The 19,554-nt window shown below is 43.7% G+C and overlaps 1 protein-coding gene across 1 annotated transcript in view; it reads right to left on the minus strand.

The window, feature by feature from the left end:
- NELL2 (neural EGFL like 2) overlaps positions 1-19,554 on the minus strand; it is a 183,327-nt gene that overhangs the window by 90,567 nt on the left and 73,206 nt on the right. The window contains exons 10-12 of the mRNA XM_068170293.1: positions 12,752-12,843; positions 10,857-10,959; positions 9,526-9,654 (exon numbers count right to left, since the gene is read on the minus strand). Coding sequence (XP_068026394.1) covers positions 9,526-9,654; positions 10,857-10,959; positions 12,752-12,843 — 324 coding nt within the window. The remainder of the gene's footprint in view (positions 1-9,525; positions 9,655-10,856; positions 10,960-12,751; positions 12,844-19,554) is intronic.

Below are 19,554 nucleotides of genomic sequence, written 5' to 3' on the forward strand. Positions count from 1 at the left end.
TGGACGTGGCACTTGAAGCCATGGTTTAGTGTGTCATGAGGTGTTGGGTGACAGGTTGGACTTGATGATCTCTGAAGTCTTTTCCAACCTTATTGATTCTATGATTCCATGACGAAACTGCATAGGCAACACACACATTGTATACATCTTGGTGCCTTCTGCTTCATGTTATTCTAAATCTCTGATCTTTGCTTAAGCTCCTGATTTCTCTGTCCATCTTCTGCATCCTGGGAAGGGGCTATTAGGACAGAAAATATTTCTAAAATAAAAGCAGTGGCTCAAGTTCTACCTACCTTGACAGAAGTGCTCAACAGCTTTGAAAGAACACAACACAATGTTACGGCATTTCAGAAATGCAATTTTTAGCAGTACAAAGAGTTGTTTATATTTCAACTTGCCCCAGTTTTTAGAAAGGAAGACAGACTGTTGTGATAAAACCCTCCTCGTTAAAGATGCAGCAGGAAATATTGTTTAAATGCTACCTGTGCCATGAGACTCTTGGAAGGGAAATAAATCTTCACCTTGGTCTCAAAATATCACTGGACTCTACATACATTATATAGCTTCTAAAAAATCCTATATCACACTGGAAGTTTTTGAAAGCAAATGCAGTCTGTCACCATGTCACATTTTAATTGGCAAACTGCACCTTCCTACTATGCAATATCATCTCATAATTAATTGGTATGGTAGTGTATACATGATAAAACAAGCAATTATATATAGAGCTATCTGTCAGACAGGAAGGCATCGTGGGGGGCCTTTCCTTAGGCATGAAATAACTTGTGTGATGTAGCTGCATAATAAGAATATGAAGGATTTTGTATATAGTTAATTAGTGAATTCTAGAAGTCAGAAAAACTTACTGAGAATCCAGTTCATGATCCATTCCCCTTCAGCACTGCACTCAGCTAGAAACAGGTCTTTAAATCTGAATTGTAAAACAGTATTTTTCTCTTTGTTTTGATTGTCTGGAGGGGGTTACGAGATGTTTGGTTTAGGGGTGTTGGGTTTGGGGTTGTTTTTCTTTTGTTTGGTTTGTAGCCAGGATGGGGTTGGTATCTTCTCCCAGGCAACCAGCACCAGAACAAGAGGACACAGTCTCAAGCTGTGCAGGGGAAGTTTAGGCTGAAGGTGAGGAGAAAGTTCTTCACTGAATGGAAGCCTTTGGAATGTGCTGCCCAGGGAGGTGGTGGAGTCGCCATCCCTGGAGGTGTTTAAGAGGGGATTGGACATGGCAGTTGGTGCCATGGTTTAGTTATGGGTCTGTGGTGACAGGTTGGACTTGATGATCTTTGAGGTCTCTTCCAATCTTGGTGATTCTGTATATGTAGGTTTGGTGGGCGGTTATTCTGGTTTTGGCTGGGGCTTTTTTTGGTTTGGTTTAGTTTGGGTTTTTAAAATACAGCAGTTTCTCATATTTTTTAATTGTGAAATGTGAATTTAGAAACACTTGCCCCTGGTACTATCAGACTTTTTTTCCCCCACCATATTTTAAAAGGGGAATAAGGAAAATTAGTATTTTAATACAAAAACTATAAATATGTATCAGATTCTTCTCAGGAAGAGACACCACAGATTGCAGTGCACACATATGCTTGCCAGAAGACAGATGGGCACATAACAGGATAGCTCCTCTAGGGGAGACCTCATCGCTCTCCACCTGATAGGACATTGTGGAGAGGTTGGTGCTGGTCTCTCCTCACAGGTAATTAGAATAGAATAGAATTTAGAATAGAATTAACCAGGTTGGAAAAGACCTTTGAGATCATCGAGTCCAACCCAACACCTTCTAATCCACTAAACCATGGCACCAAGCGCCCCAGCCAGTCTCTTCCTAAACACCTCCAGTGATGGTGACGCCACCACCTCCCTGGGCAGCACATTCCAATGGCCAATCTCTTTCTATGAAGAACTTCTTAACATCCATCCTAAATCTCCCCTGGAAAAGCTTGAGACTGTGTCCTCTTGTTCTGGTGCTGCTTGCCTGGGAGAAGAGACCAACCCCTACCTGGCTACAACCTCCCTTCAGGTAGTTGTAGACAGCTTGAGAGCTTTAAGAGAGCCACTCACACGTCCCTGCAGAAGACAGGCAAGCTGGCTGTGAGAGGGGAGCCTGCCCTTACTTTATCAATTAGTGATAGAACAACAGGGAACAGCCTCTAACTGCAACAGCGTAGGTTTAGACTGGACAGTAGGAAAAAAAATTTCACAGAAAGAGTGTTCAGGCACTGGAATGGGCTGCCCAGGGAAGGTGGTTGAGTCACCAAGCCTGGATATCTTTAAAGGTCATTTGGATGTGCTGCTTGGGGATATGGTTTAGGAGTGAACTTTGTAGAGTAGGTTTATCAGTTGGACTTGGTGATCCTGAGGGTCTTTTCCAACCTGAATGTTTCTGTGAATTTTAAGCTGTGAGAACGCCAGACTGTATTTGGGGTATGGTCAGGGTCTAAGGATGTAGCACATTCCCACAAGCTGTTCAGTAGACTACTGCCTGTTCCACACAAATAAGTGGCACTAACAGCTGTTGTTCAAACAATTCCACACTTCCCAGCTTCACAAAACTGCAGTCCTAAGTAGGACTCTTACCCAAAAAAAATATGATGATGAAGACAGCAAAGCTAGCAAATAGCCCAACACTGGTTACTAAAGACCCAGAGGGCTTCAGAGAACACATTTTAATACTCTGGGGTTTGTTTCCATTACAGAGGGCTCTACCTTACTTAAGCTCTTCTCAATACTATAGTTGCTTAAATTAAAAATGTCTTGTTGATTACTATACCTGGCCAATAGGATGCAACACACAGCCTACTGTAATTTATGACTTGATCTTTCTCAGAGTTCTTCTCCTCACTGCAATCTGTAGAAATCAGGCTCATTCTGAAAATGTCCTTTATTTTTGTAATCCAGTAGTTAAAAACAAGATTAACAGTAAAATTAACGACGGACTCTGCTTTTGAGTTGAGTGGAGAAGTAAGTGTACTGCTTTTGTTGTTTGGGGAGAGGTTTGAATAACACATTAGTGTTTTTTTTATCCAAACACAGGGATAGATGCAGATTTTTCCAAGCAAAATGAGAATGTACAACTCTAAGCTAGTGAAATCTGATATAGTCCAACCAAGTAGTGCTTCTGATCTGCTTCAGACATCCACTGTGGAAAAAGACAATTCATCCTCTAAAACTGCTTACTTCCCTTCAATGACTTAAACCAAGCCAGCTTACTCAAAGGCAGATTTCTAAACTGAAGACCTTCTCCCCTCAAGGGATACTCACTAGTGAAGCTGATGCAATTCTCAAAAGCAGAACAAGTCACTCAGTCTTTAGTCTGATTTCAGCTGCTACGCTTGAAACTAGGACAAACACGTCAACAGCAGAGAAACTAGAAGACTTATTAGGAAAAAAGATTAATTAGAATAAAAATGGGAAATGTTTTCACAAACATTTGATGATCCCAAATTGTCCTGTGCTGTGCAGCTAGTACAGTCCTAATACAAGCATTATGGTCTGTACACCCGTAGGTAAACTTACGCCATGTGGAGAGTTGACTCTGGTTAGCAGTTCAGCGCCTGTCAGCTGCTAGCTCACTACCTCCCCTAGCTCACTAGCCCCCTACAGTGACATGCAGGAGAGAATACAAAAAGCAGAAGTGAGAAACAACTCATGGACTGATTCAAATGTAATCACTCTGCAGCTCCCACCAGAAGACTGAAGTCTAGCCAGTCTTCAAGCAACAGTTACCTTGGAAATAGTACCCCTCATTTTACTGCTGAGTACAACATCTTATGGTGTGGGATATACCCTTGGTCAGGGGGACTCAGCTGTTCCAGCAGTGTCCCATCCCAACTTCTTGCCTACTCCCAGTGTACTTGCTGCAGGTGAAGTGAGAAACAGAGACAGCCTTGACATTGTGCAATCACTGTTAAGCAGTAATTAAAACACAAATTTGAAGCACAGCACTGTAGAGGCTGCTATGAAGATGAACTCCAATCTAGCCAAAAATCTGTACATGATGTAAAACAGCCTCTGCATCAGGCAAAATCCTCTTGATAAAGAAGCAAATAATCTGTTTTTCTCAGATCATGTTCAGTGCTGGTGCTTACAAAAGATTACTGCATTCTCCTGTCTTCTTTCTTGACCCTGCTCTCCTCTATATTTAATCAGTAATCCCTGGCAACACTTTTTGAAGTGAAATCAGATTTTGCACAGAGATAGTTGAGTGCTATTATTAAATCAGAAAATCAGACTTCAAGCAATCCTTCTCAGTGCAGTCTCCAAAGGGTACAAATAACTCCTGCTTCCCGAGCACATCTTTTGAGGACCACCAAAAGCACATGACACAGTGCATGAAAATAGTTTAAAGACCTGAGAAGAACACCTAAAGCTGCCACCAGCAGACTATTTGCAAACCCATCTTATTTGTAACATCGGCATGTTTCATTCACCTAGATGCATCAGAATATCTTGACAGGTTCAACAACCTCATGAGGTTCAACAAAAGCAAGCGCAGGGTCCTGCATCTGGGTCGAGGCAATCCCAGGCACAAATCCAGGCTGGGCAGTGACTGGCTGGAAAGCAGCCCGGAGGAGAAAGACTTGGGGGTGCTGGTGGACAAAAAGCTCAACATGAGCTCTCAATGTGCACTTCCAGCCCGCAAAGCCAAACAGATCCTGGGCTGCATCAGGAGAAGTGTGGCTAGCAGGTCGAGGGAGGTGATCCTCCCCCTCTACTCAGCTCTGGTGAGACCCCACCTGGAGTACTGTGTCCAGTTCTGGAGCCCCTATTACAAGAGGGATGTGGAGGTGCTGGAACGTGTCCAGAGAAGGGCCACAAGGATGATCAGAGGGCTGGAGCACCTCTCCTATGAGGACAGACTGAAGGAGTTGGGGCTGTTCAGTCTGCAGAAGAGAAGGCTCCCAGGTGACCTAATTGTGACCTTCCAGTATCTGAAAGGGGCCTACAGGAAGGCTGGGGAAGGACTTCTCAGGATCTCAGGTAGTGATAGGACTAGGGGGAATGGAATGAAGCTGGAGGTGGGGAGATTCAGGCTGGATGTGAGGAGGAGGTTCTTCACCATGAGAGTGGTGAAGCCCTGGAAGGGGTTGTCCAGGGAGGTGGTTGAGGCCCCGTCCCTGAAGGTGTTTAAGAGCAGGCTGGATGAGGCTCTGGCCAGCCTGATCTAGTGTGGGGTGTCCCTGCCCATGGCAGGGGGGTTGGAACTAGATGATCCTTGTGGTCCCTTCCAACCCTGACTGATACTATGATACTATGACAGCCAGGAGTTAATAAAATTTATCCTAAAGACTTTCACAGTGTAACTCCACCACCACAAATTGACCAGTATGAGATCTATCCCAGAAGGTGACCATCAGTTTAAGAGCACTGCAGGTGTTGCTTTGGGAAAAGCTAATTACACTTCATTAGAATGTCTGTTTTTGTAAAACACTGATGTCAAGTAAGCTACACACCACGGATGGTATATTCAAATCAGCTACCCCTGGGCAGCACAGAACAATCCACATCCAGCCTACCCACAAGGTATCTCAAACAACCCGAAGCAGAAAATGAATTTCAGAGTACTTGAAATGAGGCTTGCGGCATGTAGCAGCAGAAATCTCCATTCTTTAAGTATTGCTTTAAACAGTCCTCCACAGGAAAGGTAAATGTGACATAAATATTAACATATAAACCTTAGAATAAACTTAGAATAAACCATACCAGGTTGGAAGAGACCTTCAAGATCATCGTGTCCAACCCATCAACCAATCCAACCCACCCAAACAGCTAACCCATGGCACCAAGCACCCTGTCAAGTCTCCTTCTGAACACCTTCAATGACGGCGACTCCACCACCTCCCTGGGCAACCCATTCCAATGGGCAATCACTCTCTCTGTATAGAACTTCTTCCTAACATCCAACCTGAACCTCCCCTGGTGCAGCCTGAGACTGTGTCCTCTTGTTCTGGCACTGGGTGCCTGGGAGAAGAGACCATCATCCGCCTGTCTACAACCTCCCTTCAGGTAGTTGTAGAGAGTGATAAGGTCACCCCTGAGTCTCCTCTTCTCCAGGCTGAGCAACCCCAGCTCCCTCAGCCTCTCCTCATAGGGCTTGTGTTAATATATTAATTATTGTTTGTTATTGTGTTAATATATTATTATTTTAAACCAGGAAGGCATCCACTAAAACAGTATCCAGAGGCAGCACACAGATGGGGAAAGCCCCAGTTCTTTCTAGGAGAGAAGTCAAACTCTTACATCATTAAGCTGAAATTTATGTAGCTTTTCCAGATCTACACTAAAACAACCTCTGAAGTTCTATTTTATTTTTCTGTTGTTCTTCTGCCTTAAGGAGAAGTTCCACCAATGGGAACTTCATTACTTCTGTTTATTCTTTGAATTTAGACAGTGTCAGGGCACCAATCAGGATTGCACCTCGTGAACTTTGGCTCCCACACAGAATCAATGACATCCAATTTTACACTTTATTGGAAGTTTGCGAAGTGCGAACACAGAAACTGCTGCAGCCATTATAACAATCCTTCTCCGAGAGGCTTTGTGTTAACTCAACATTTCTACACCTGGCTTTCCTTGCAATTAAAGACACAATAATGGCAGAGTGAAGAAAGTGTATGTGCTCGGAAAGAGAGGCTGGGATCATTTCAACCTTTTAAGATGAGGGATGGGAACCTGAAAAGGTTTGGTGTTACACTATTGCTATTGTGCCCTTTGCTATTACACTGTTCAATAATATGAAGGTAAGAGTCTCTTGCCAAATATAATAAAAACTATGATTTTGAAAAAAATAAATAGAAACATCAGTGTTCAAAGAGACATTTGGGCTGGAAAAGGGATACAACACTAAAAGCACATCTCTGAAGAAACATGGGGATTTCAGTTCTCTATTCCTCCTCATCGACAAAAACCATTTTCACATTTAAATATGTAACCTTCTTTCCCCTCCTTCCACCATATGACCTTCATGGTCAGCCAGGGATGGCCAGCTAAGGCCAAGTACCACATAGTGCAATGCCTACACTGCAGCTACAGTATGAAACTAGCAGCAAAGCCAGGCTGTTTTGCCTGCCAAGTCAGCTATGCTCTTGGCTGGAAGAGCCTCATCTGGCAGGACCCCAATCTCATGAGCTTTGCTCGTGTGAGTCCTAATGGGACTCACTCCTGCTGTCTTCAATGTCAGCAGCAGTTCCTGGATCAAACCTCAAATCATCCACATATTTAAGAGAGAATTTAATGCATCTAAACATAGTGATACATAAAATTATTAGTATTTTCCTGTAAACAATATGCTCCAGCCTTTTATTCACTTATGCAAGGTTTTTGAAAGCATTTAAGCAGATTGATGATTATCACCCAGAAACAAGGTCATTTGCCCATCCAGAAGCAATCAGGTTAAGAAATCTCAAAAAATAAATAAATCGTCATATTGAATACAGATACTGCACAAACTGGTAAATCCACTTACAGGATGAATGCATCAGTCTCATATATAATAATTTACTGTGTCCTTACCTAAACATTTCACTGCCAATGCTGACTGAAAAAAAAAAGCTTCTTTTGGGTTTTTGTTGGGTTTTTTGAGTTTGTTGTTGGGTTTGGTTTGGTTTGGGTTTCATTTTGTTTTGTTTAGCTTGGTTTTTTTGCTTATGTGATTTCACCATAATTCCACTGGCCCTGGTAACCTCCTCAAAGAGGAAATGGCTGATGTGTTCCTAGAAATACAGATCCACAGCCTAAGCCTCAGTAGTCTCCAGAGAATGTGTGATAAAATGTGGCTGATGCTGTAACACAGAACAAGCTATGCAGAGGGTCCTGATGTCAAGATGCCTACTGGGAGGCAGGGAGCAAGGGATTGCTTTGTGCATGACTTTTGGTTCTATTTCTGAAAACAGGCTTTCATCAGAAGGCTTATCATAAACATTAAGTAGAGAGGCATGCAAAGCTGTATTAATTATATGCTCCTTTGTTGAAAACAGCCACAAATTCTCTCAATCTACAGATGAGCATTCCTACTGATGTTAATGTAGCTATTAACTCAAGTAAGCTGTAGGCATTAAATTCTGGAGAGTTCAGCCAAAGGAACAGTCTCTTAAAAGGCCTTGATTCATTCCTTTAATTGTGCATCACCAGAGCACAATCCATATACTAGGTGGGACTGCAAAGGACCTTAGACTCTACTCATGGATGCTTCACTTTCAATTTAGGAGGCTAAATCTGAATGAAACTGCTTAATAGTCAAAGGCCATTCTGCTGCCAACCCACAACCATTATTATCACAAGAACAGCCTGCTAGTACACTAGTAGTATATATTTGCAGAACTGGGGTTTTCATCAGGAAGACCAACAGTCACTACGGAAGTTAAGAGCGTGCAGAGGAGTTTGGCTCTTGCTGATATATTAAAAAGCCAAAAATTATAGTGGCTTCTCTTCTGAGTATGTTTTGTTTCCATATTTCATTCTGTTTGTTTGTTGCTCTCTGGTACCAAAAGAACAGCTCAAATAACAAATCCTTACACATTATGATTAACAACACTAGTAGTATCTACTCTATCGTATTTACTTCCTGGGGAGAGGAAATGGGAAGCGGCAGCAGTGAAAAGAGAAACTAAATGTTATAGCAATAGGCTATTCAAATGGTTACTTTTAGGTTGCCTGAAATCTGAGTAGTATGAGAAAAAACGAACCAACCAGACATAAAAAAACCAACCCACATGAACCAACCAAACAAAAAAAAAACAGAAGAAAACATCAACCAAAAAAAAAATAACCCAACAAAACTTGCCTATGGTGTCATGTTTCTAATTCAAGAATCAGCCATACTAACTTACTACTTTAACACTGATGTCCTTTTTATTTTATTTAAATAACTGTATTGGAGAGTTAATTATTTTAGTTGATTAATATGCTGCATATCTAATTCATTGCATTTATTAGGCCTATCCCTTTGACAACTGTGTCGAGTTCTGGAGCCCCTATTACAAGAGGGATGTGGAGGTGCTGGAACGTGTCCAGAGAAGGGCCACAAGGATGATCAGAGGGCTGGAGCACCTCTCCTATGAGGACAGACTGAAGGAGTTGGGGCTGCTCAGTCTGCAGAAGAGAAGGCTCAGAGGTGACCTAATTGTGGCCTTCCAGTATCTGAAGGGGGCCTACAGGAAGGCTGGGGAGGGACTTCTCAGGATGTCAGGTAGTGATAGGACTAGGGGGAATGGAATGAAGCTAGAGGTGGGGAGATTCAGGCTGGAGGTGAGGAGGAGGTTCTTCACCAGGAGAGTGGTGAAGCCCTGGAATGGGTTGTCCAGGGAGGTGGTTGAGGCCCCGTCCCTGGAGGTGTTTAAGAGCAGGCTGGATGAGGCTCTGGCCAGCCTGATGTAGTGTGGGGCGTCCCTGGCCATGGCAGGGGGGTTGGAACTGGATGATCCTTACGGTCCCTTCCAACCCTGACTGATACTATGATACAACACATTCAGAGTAATTTCTACAACACAGCTCAGCATCTATCCGAGGTATTACCTTCACAGTAGGCATTGTCCTCTCGAAGAGCTCGGAAGCCATCTCGGCAGCTACAGACAGCTCTGTCATCTAGGTTTCGGCAGACAGAATGATCCATACAGTTATGTCCTTCAGAGCAAAAGTCATGGCCTGTACAGAAACAAATACTATTGAGGGTTAAAAAGAATCCAGGGATTATAAAACAGCCCTGTCAAAGGCAGTCTTATTTTTTTTCCTCAGTTAGGTCAAAGAATACCCTTCTATTGTCCATGAGAGATAGAAAAATAAATTGTACCAAGCACAAAACAGATGAAAGTAGTAGTAAAGGCCACAAGAACAGACTGTCTCTAGGTCTTTGATTCAATTTCAGGTTATGGAATTGATCTAAGGCAGATGGATAGAAAGGTTGCTTAAATCCCCTGACTGTCTCCTTGTCATCATTAAGCACTTTTACAGGACACTTCTTAATTATGTATTTTTCTTACTTTGTTATTGTCACTGTTGTTATTGTTGGTTGGGTTTTGCTATTTGTGTTGATTTTGTGTTTGTTTGGACACCTATAAAAGACACTCAGCTTAGCCACTCAGTAGTTGATTTACTAGAGGTATTACTCTTTTCCTAGTGCTTTGTCTTCCCAGATATATTTTTTTAAATCTTTCCACATCTAACTGAAAGTCTTTGATTAACACTGGCTTGTTTTGCCTTTCTCTTCCCCTTATCTCTTCCTTTCAAGCTCTGCTGACTGAATACTCATCCCTGATTGCATCATCTTTTTTATTTCAGAGAAATTTGATTCTAGAATCTCACTTTTGTGTGAGATGTGTCCCTTCCTCTAGTCTGAGGTGTCCCTGCCAATGGCAAGGGGTTTGGAACTGGATGATCCTTGGGGTCCCTTCCAGCCCTAACAATTCTATAATTCTGTGATCTATCAATGTTTCTGAAGTTCTTTTCTTCTACTTTCTTACCTCTTCGATTGATATCACTAATTGTATCCTTTGTGTTTATGCTGAGTAGCACAGAAACAAGTATAGCTCTGCTCTTTTCACTGAAGTGTACCTAAAATCAACCCAAGAGTCTAACATCTTCTTTCATGCCAGGTATCAATTTAATCATTATTTAGCTACAGAAGAAACAGACACAGCCACTTGAGGATGATTGTGAAAAGCTTTGAAGATACTGGTATTAGTCCAGATCAAAAGAGCGGACTCAAGACACAGAGCACTTCAGCTTCCCAAGACATATAGCAATCACTATGCAGGAGTACCTTGTTCAAAATCATAAGAAAAAAGTCTATATAACCTATAAAAATGGCAAATAACATTGAGATTGTATATATCCAGATGTTACCTTACCTTTACAGACTTTGCAGCAACTGTGAGATAAGGGAATCTGCTGAGACTCGGGACAATTCAAAGCTGCACAGCTGTCTTTTGGAATACGCTGCATTTTGTGGCCCTGTTAAATTGAGGCAAATTATTAATATTGTGTGAGGAAAAAAAGAAACTAAATATAAATTATAACTTTAGTGGGGTTTTAGCATTATAATGTACTGCCTATGCCAAACTCCAGGTACCTTCAAAATCCATTTGAAACGACAACACAGCAGCACAAGCAAAACCCAGCAATTGCACAAAATGAAGCAAAAAAGCCTGCTGATAGAAATAATATCAATTAGAGCAGTTAATTCTTTACAAATTCTGATCTGGATGAGTATTTTTCATTCACTTGTTTTATAATGCTCAAACAGAGAGCTGTGTGCCTGGAGCAGGCACAACTGCGGCAGCCAAACAAAACAGAAAATTATGTTTAGAATTACATGCAGACAAAGAAGTTGCAATCAGAAGCCTTGAAGCATGAAATCAGTACTTGTGCCATTCTTATTAAGTCTGTCTTCAGCTAGAGTCATTAATGATATCCCTTTGTGCAAACTTTGGTAGTAATAAAATAGACTTCCTAAGTGACCAGCACAGTTCATAGTGTGTGAATTTTCTGCTTGGAATTGTCATTCACCAGGCGGGTCAGCAGAAACTCTGTGTACTTTGGTCCTTGAAAAAGCAGCATTTGAATCAGCCAAAGTTGCTGCTTAATATTTCTTTCTACCAGAATAGTCAGGCAGCCCACCAGCTAACAAGTGTAATCAACAAAACACAGACTAGCGCAGCCAACAAGAGGGTTTTGTTCACACAGTAGCATGCTAGCCAGCTGCAAGAAATATGAAGCAACATCACACAAGTTTTGATGCTTGTTAATGATATATCTATTGACTAATCACAGCATTTATGTCACAGGTGTGATGTTGAAAATTTGAGCTCAGGCTTGAAAAATGTATGACTGAATCCAAAATTATTTCTAGTCAGCTTCTCTTTTCCTTTCTCAAAAGGGTTTCAAAGCACCTTACTCCAGGAATTAAACTCACACAGATTAACAGCAGGAAGACAATGATTTCCAGCTCTGTTTTGTAAGCCACATTTTTTTTTCCTTTAATTGTATGAAAATGTTTTGTGTGACAACAGTGTGACCAGAAGAGCTGCTCCCCTCTCTTTCCCTGCCCTAGAAATTTGTGCTAGGGTTTTCAACTTTGCAGCATGCATCTCTCTTACTGCAGGGAATTCTTCCTCATCCCTCCCCTGGAGAGTCAACACAGAACCCACTGCAGCAGTTTGTGCAGTCCTTAACCTGCAGCTGTCTCTGGAGACTATTTTGCCCTTAAAGGGCATTTGTGCCTGCTTCATGCAGACTCAGTGTCAGGCACATTTTGTTTAAAAATAAAAACAACCACCACACCCAATTAGAAATACAACCAGACACCAGGTATTTCAGTCTCTTTCCCTTCTTTGTCATCCAGTTTTTCCACTAATAGTTGTGTTGAATTCAAAATCACCCCCTCATTGCATCCACACACCTCGACTATCTTAGTTTTGAACAGTAACATTGTACATGTGTCAATGGAAACATAAGGCAGTTTCCCACCTTTTATTACTGATGAGAGAGCAAATGCCCCAGAAATAAAGAATGTAGCTTGATTGTCAATCTCTGTAATCAAAGCTTGCAGCTATGCAAAGTAAATTTACTTCCAAAACTTGAAGTGAAATTTGGGATGACAAAATAAACACAGGCCTCGTTAGATGACTTTTCTGTTGCCACTTCCTAAGGTAGCCCTGTCTGTATTTCAACAGCTTCTTTCAGTGGGCCTTTGATATTTCTAACATGCAAGAAAAATTTTTTTATCCATCAACTGTATTCTTACCTTGCACTCAAACAGGACACAATCCCCTGAGCTTGAATACACAGTTTCTCTTTGTCCTTCAAAGTAGGTTCTGCCTTCAAATACACACACAGCTTCGGGAAATAAAAAGGAAAGCAACCATGATTTTAGAAAATGTTAGTACTCTGCTTATAGAGCTACATACATTTCCTTAAAGATAACTGCATTTCAAAATGAAAAGATTGAATCAGCTGCAAGAATATTCTAAACCCACCTGTTGGACTCTTGGATATCACACACATCAAAGGAAAGGAAAAAATATCAGATGGGGGGAAAAAAAAAACCCACCAGCAAAAGAAAAACAAACCAACAAAACAGAAAAGAAGCAGAAAAGCACACAGAAGTAAAAGGTGAAGGATGTTGAAACAATATGGAATACAGATAGCTACTGAGAGGACACAGAAGAGGTATCTCAGGTCATGCCATGGGAGCTATGACTGCCTGCAACACAGCTCAGGGCAAAAAGGAAAACGGAGGTAAGAGGGTGATGTGAGTGGCATTAATAGATAATCAGTTTCTTGATGAGGAACACTGCATGATGAAGGGTGATCACTGAAGCCATACATGTACTTATTATCACAGCCCCTTGATGCTTCATCACCCCACACAGTCATTTATACACTACATATTTGTACCTTGATTATCCCAGTTATTTACCATTACTGCTGAAGTATGTGAATTTTATTGTACAGGAACAGATCTTCAGTGGCTTTTTTTTCCTCTTCCCCTGCCTCTCCCCATAGCAGGACCAAGTCTCCAATAATTAAATGACAGAGTGACCCTCCTAGGGATGGTATTTGTCGTATCACGACCCAGCCTAATGTTACTCCTGATCCCTGGCAGTACTGGCTTTTACATCAGTGTGCTGACACAGCTCAAACTGGCTTGCTCGCTGAAGTTCCAATTCAGTAGTTAAAGGTTACATAAAACATCTTCATAGCAAACTGTCAGACTTTTGTTTTTAAAATGGGTCCATTACTGCAATTACATTATGCAAAGTATAAAGGGCTAAGTAATGTAACTGCTAGGTATAGAAAATTGAATATCTGTCTCTGTTGCTTAGGACACAATCAAGGCTGATCAAGTAAGTGCAGTCATGAATTAACAGGGGTAGGTCACAACTCTGATGATCTAGATTATGTATTAGAGGACTAACTTACTAATAATTTATTTGGAGATGAAAATTGATAATCCATCATACTACAATTCATTCAAAGAGTTTTATCTGTCTGGTTAAAAAGACTACAATTAGTAGAAAATCTTTAAACATCTAAAAGTGCAAAAGTTTTTATTGCCTACTAATTGCCATTACTGTTACTTTCAATTCTCCTTTACTTTTTAATTTGAGGATCCTTAATTTTGCAAATTTCTTATTACTTTGTCAGCATGTAAAAGGTCAACTCTTGGAAGTGATGTCAATAAAATCACGCTGAGCGTAAGGACTAAAAGAGATTTTTTTTCCAAGCTTCAAAATGTGAGTTAGAATGTCTTATAAAATTTAAAAGTATCTTGAGTGATATAAACCTGCACAGCACTTTCAAGAAGCAATATCACAGCACGTTGCAACGCTCCAAATCCCACAAATGGCAGAGTTTCCAGTCACACTTCATAAAGAAAATACAGAAAAGAGCCACAAGAGAGCATCCAGGGGAGACACCGAGGGCTAACAGATGGGTAAAGTTTGTACAACATCCAGGAAGAAAGGTCACAGGGAGTCAGAAAAGCTCAATACAGTGCCTCTTCCCTCTCCTAGAAAACATGGTCTTCTAGAAGGCAGTATGCAGTGTGGAGAAGAAAAAAATAAACAACAAAAAATATCTCTATAAATCTTTACTGGAGACTAGCAGATCTTGAATCCAGTCAGGACAAGGCAATCATCCAGTCATATATCCAGTCACTCCCTATGTATTACAGGCCACAATACTCAACTGAAATACTCATATACTAAGCCCTTTCCCTTGCCCCCTTCATTTCAGGTTACTAAGAACAACTATATGTGACAGGGGAAAACAGAGTATAGCAATGCCCAGAGACCACGTAATGGCGATGGTGCTGGTGGACAAAAAGCTCAACATGAGCTCTCAATGTGCACTTCCAGCCCGCAAAGCCGATCAGATCCTGGGCTGCATCAGGAGAAGTGTGGCCAGCAGGTCGAGGGAGGTGATCCTCCCCCTCTACTCAGCTCTGGTGAGACCCCACCTGGAGTACTGTGTCCAGTTTCATAGTTTCATAGTTTTATAGTTTCATAGTTTCATTCAGGGTTGGAAGGGACCACAAGGATCATCTAGTTCCAACCCCCCTGCCATGGGCAGGGACACCCCACACTAGATCAGGCTGGACAGAGCCTCATCCAGCCTGCTCTTAAACACCCCCAGGGACGGGGCCTCAACCACCTCCCTGGACAACCCATTCCAGGGTTTCACCACTCTCATGGTGAAGAACCTCCTCCTCACATCCAGCCTGAATCTCCCCACCTCCAGCTTCATTCCATTCCCCCTAGTCCTATCACTACCTGATATCCTGAGAAGTCCTTCCCCTGCCTTCCTGTAGGCCCCCTTCAGATACTGGAAGGCGACAATTAGGTCACCTCGGAGCCTTCTCTTCTGCAGACTGTACAGCCCCAACTCCTTCAGTCTGTCCTCATAGGAGAGGTGCTCCAGCCCTCTGATCATCCTCGTGGCCCTTCTCTGGACACGTTCCAGCACCTCCACATCCCTCTTGTAATAGGGGCTCCAGAACTGGACACAGTACTCCAGGTGGGGTCTCACCAGGGCTGAGTAGAGGGGGAGGATCACCTCCCTCGACCTGCTAGCCACACTTCTCCTGATGCAGCCCAGGATCTGATTGGCTTTGCGGGCTGCAAGTGCACACTGAGAGCTCATGTTGAGCTTTTTGTCCACCAGCACCCCCAAGTCTCTCTCCTCAGGGCTATCCTCCAGCCAGTCACTGCCTAGCCTGTATTTGTGCCTGGGATTGCCTCGACCCAGATGCAGGACCCTGCACTTGCTCTTATTGAACTTCATGAGGTTGGCCTGTGCCCACCTCTCCAGCCTGTCAAGGTCCCTCTGGATGGCCTCCCTTCCCTCCAGCGTGTCTGCTGCACCACACAGCTTGGTGTCATCAGCAAACTTGCTGAGGGTGCACTCAATGCCACTGTCCATGTCCCCCACAAAGATGTTGAATAAGACAGGTCCCAGGACTGATCCCTGAGGGACTCCACTTGTCACTGGCCTCCACTGGGACATGGAGCCATTGACAGCCACTCTTTGGGTGCGGCCATCAAGCCAGTTCCTTATCCATCTAGTGGTCCACCAATCAAACCCATGTGTCACCAGTTTGGAGACCAGGATGTGGTGCGGGACAGTGTCGAAGGCTTTGCTCAGGTCCAGGTAAACGACATCAGTTGCTCGCCCCTCATCTATTAATTTTGTCACTTGCTCATAGAAGGCCACCAGGTTGGTCAGGCAGGATTTGCCCTTGGCAAAGTCATGCTGACTGTTCCCAATCACCTCTTCACTATTCTTTTGAGCGAGTAGTGACTCCAGGAGGATCTGTTCCATGATCTTTCCAGGCACAGAGGTGAGACTGACTGGCCTGTAGTTCCCTGGTTCCTCCTTCTTGCCCTTTTTGAAGATGGGGGCAATGTTTCCCCTTTTCCAGTCTGTGGGGACTTCACCAGACTGCCAGGACTTTTGAAATATAATAGAGAGGGGTTTAGCAACCTCATCTGCCAGTTCTCTCAGTACCCGTGGGTGTAACCCGTCGGGTCCCATGGACTTGAACACTTTCAGGTTCTTCAGATGATCACGAACCTGATCTGCACGTACAATGGGCAGTTCTTCCTCCCTGTCCCTGGCTTTGACTTCCATAACATCAGGAGTGTGGCTAGAGGCCCTTGCAGTGAAGACTGAGGTAAAGAAGTTATTAAGTACCTCAGCCTTTTCCTCATCACATGTGACCATGTCACCATTTTCCTTTCTGAGGGGGCCCACACCCTCCCTAGTCTTCTTCTTCCCATTAATATACCTGTAAAAGTTCTTAGTATTCCCTTTAATCTCCCTGGCTAGATTCAACTCAAACTCTGCTTTGGCTTTCCTGACCAGGACTCTTGCAGCTCGGGCAGCTTCCTTGTATTCCCCCTGTTCTACCTGTCCTTCCCTCCACTTCCTGTAGAGTTTCCTTTTAAGTAATAGTGTGTCCAGTAGCTCCTTGCCCATCCAGGCAGGCCTCCTAGCATTCTTACCTGCTTTTCTCTTTGTTGGTACACAGAGCTCCTGGACACAGAGGAGGTGGTCCTTGAATACTGACCAGCTGTCCTGGGTCCCTCTTCCCTCCAGGGCTTTGTCCCATGACACTTTGGCTAGCAGATCCCTGAAGCGATCAAAATCTGCATGCCTAAAGTCTAGGGTCGTGAGCTTGGAATACTTCCTCCTGATTGCCCTGAGGATGTTAAATTCAACTGCTTCATGGTCACTGCAGCCAAGGCCGTCTCTGAGCCTCACATTGCTTACCAGCCCTTCCCTGTTGGTGAGAACAAGGTCCAGCATAGCACCATTTCTTGTTGGTTCCTCCACCATTTGGAGGAGGAAGTTGTCTTCTATGCAGTCCAGGAACATCCTGGATTGCTGGTGCCTTGCTGTGTTGTCCCTCCAGCAGATGTCCGGGTGGTTGAAATCACCCATGAGGACCAGGGCTTGTGACCTGGAAGCTGCTTCTATTTGCCTATGGAGGGCCTCATCTGCTTGGATCTGCTGGTCAGGTGGCCTGTAGGAGACCCCCACAGTAATATCTTCTTCCCCTGTCCTGCCTTTAATTTTGACCCATACACTCTCAACTAGCTTATCATCCCTCCCCAGTTGGAGCTCCACTGATTCCAACTGGCTATTGACATAGAGGGCAACACCTCCTCCTCTCCTTCCCTGCCTATCCTTCCTAAAGAGTTTATACCCATCTATGCCTACATCCCAGTCATGGGATTCATCCCACCAAGTTTCAGTAACAGCCACTATGTCGTGGCATCCCAGCAGCACAGTGGCCCTTAACTCATCCTGTTTGTTGCCCAAGCTGCGCGCATTCGCATAGAAGCACTTCAGCTGGGCTGGCCCTGTCCTCCTCTTGTGCCAAATCCCCTCGGTTTCCACAGAATGTCCTGGTGGATCATTCGTGGCTTGCCTCAGGGTAGCAAGTTGAGAGCCCTTACCAGCTCTCCTTCTCTCTACTGCTGGTGAGCTGCCCCTCTGTTTGTCACCAGCCAGCAGGAGACTATTAACCCCTTCCCCCTTCAAATCTAGTTTCAGTTCTGGAGCCCCTATTACAAGAGGGATGTGGAGGTGCTGGAACGTGTCCAGAGAAGGGCCACAAGGATGATCAGAGGGCTGGAGCACCTCTCCTGTGAGGACAGACTGAAGGAGTTGGGGCTGTTCAGTCTGCAGAAGAGAAGGCTCCCAGGTGACCTAATTGTGGCCTTCCAGTATCTGAAGGGGGCCTACAGGAAGGCTGGGAAGGGACTTCTCAGGATCTCAGGTAGTGATAGGACTAGGGGGGATGGAGTGAAGCTGGAGGTGGGGAGATTCAGGCTGGATGTGAGGAGGAGGTTCTTCACCATGAGAGTGGTGAAGCCCTGGAATGAGTTGTCCAGGGAGGTGGTTGGGGCCCCGTCCCTGGAGGTGTTTAAGAGCAGGCTGGATGAGGCTCTGGGCAGCCTGATGTAGTGTGGGGTGTCCCTGGCCATGGCAGGGGGGTTGGAACTAGATGATCCTTGTGGTCCCTTCCAACCCTGACTGATACTATGATACTATGATGGGCTGATAACACATCCTTGTGTTTCCAACAGGCAGACTATGCAGGAAACGCAAAAGACATCAAAATCACTGCCATTTTCTCTGGAAGACAGCACACTCCTGAAGCCAAAACACTCTTAATGTATGAATATGACCACTCAGGCATCTTGAAAAAGAAAAATAAATAGAAAAATGTATTCGTACTTCCTGAAAGCATAATCCAGTTTGCTTATCAATGGAGATAAGCCTTTTTTGATTCTTCAGAGAAACTCAGAAAATAATGTACACAGAAAAAAAAAACAAAACCAACAAATAAAACATCCAAAGAACACGTCCAGCCTAGTGTGAAATGACAAAGTTATTTCTTGATTCCAGCAATAGCATTTGGAAGTCTTGGCATATGAAATCATCATAGTGCAGAGATGCAGGTGTGTTTTCAGCAAGAAAATCAGGGAAGTCATTCTGCCCCTGTACTCAGCACTGGTTAGGCCACACCTTGAGTCCTGTGTCCAGTTCTGGGCCCCTCAGTTTAGAAAAGATGTTGAGTTGCTGGAATGTGTCCAGAGAAGGGCAACAAAGCTGGGGAGGGGTTTGGAGCACAAGCCCTATGAGGAGGAGCTGAGGGAGCTGGGGTTGCTTAGCCTGGAGAAGAGGAGACTCAGGGGAGACCTTATTGCTCTCTACAACCACCTGAAGGGAGTTTGTAGCCAGGTGGGGGTTGGTCTCTTCTCCTGGGTGGCCAGCACCAGAACAAGAGGACACAGTCTCAAGATGCGCCAGGGGAGGTTTAGGCTGGATGTTAGGAAGAACTTCTTCATAGAAAGAGTGATTGGCCCTTGGAATGTGCTGCCTGAGGAGCTGGTGGAGTCACCATCACTGGTTGTGTTTAGGAAGAGACTGGATGGGGTGCTTGGTGCCATGGTTCAGTTGACTAGATAGTGTTGGATGATAGGTTGGACTCTATGATCTAAAAGGTCTTTTCCAACCTGGTTAATTCTAATCTAG

Source organism: Melanerpes formicivorus, unplaced genomic scaffold (assembly GCF_026170545.1).
Source record: "Melanerpes formicivorus ecotype bairdi unplaced genomic scaffold, bMelFor1.0.p_v2 SCAF_3, whole genome shotgun sequence".
NCBI classification, from domain to species: domain Eukaryota; kingdom Metazoa; phylum Chordata; class Aves; order Piciformes; family Picidae; genus Melanerpes; species Melanerpes formicivorus.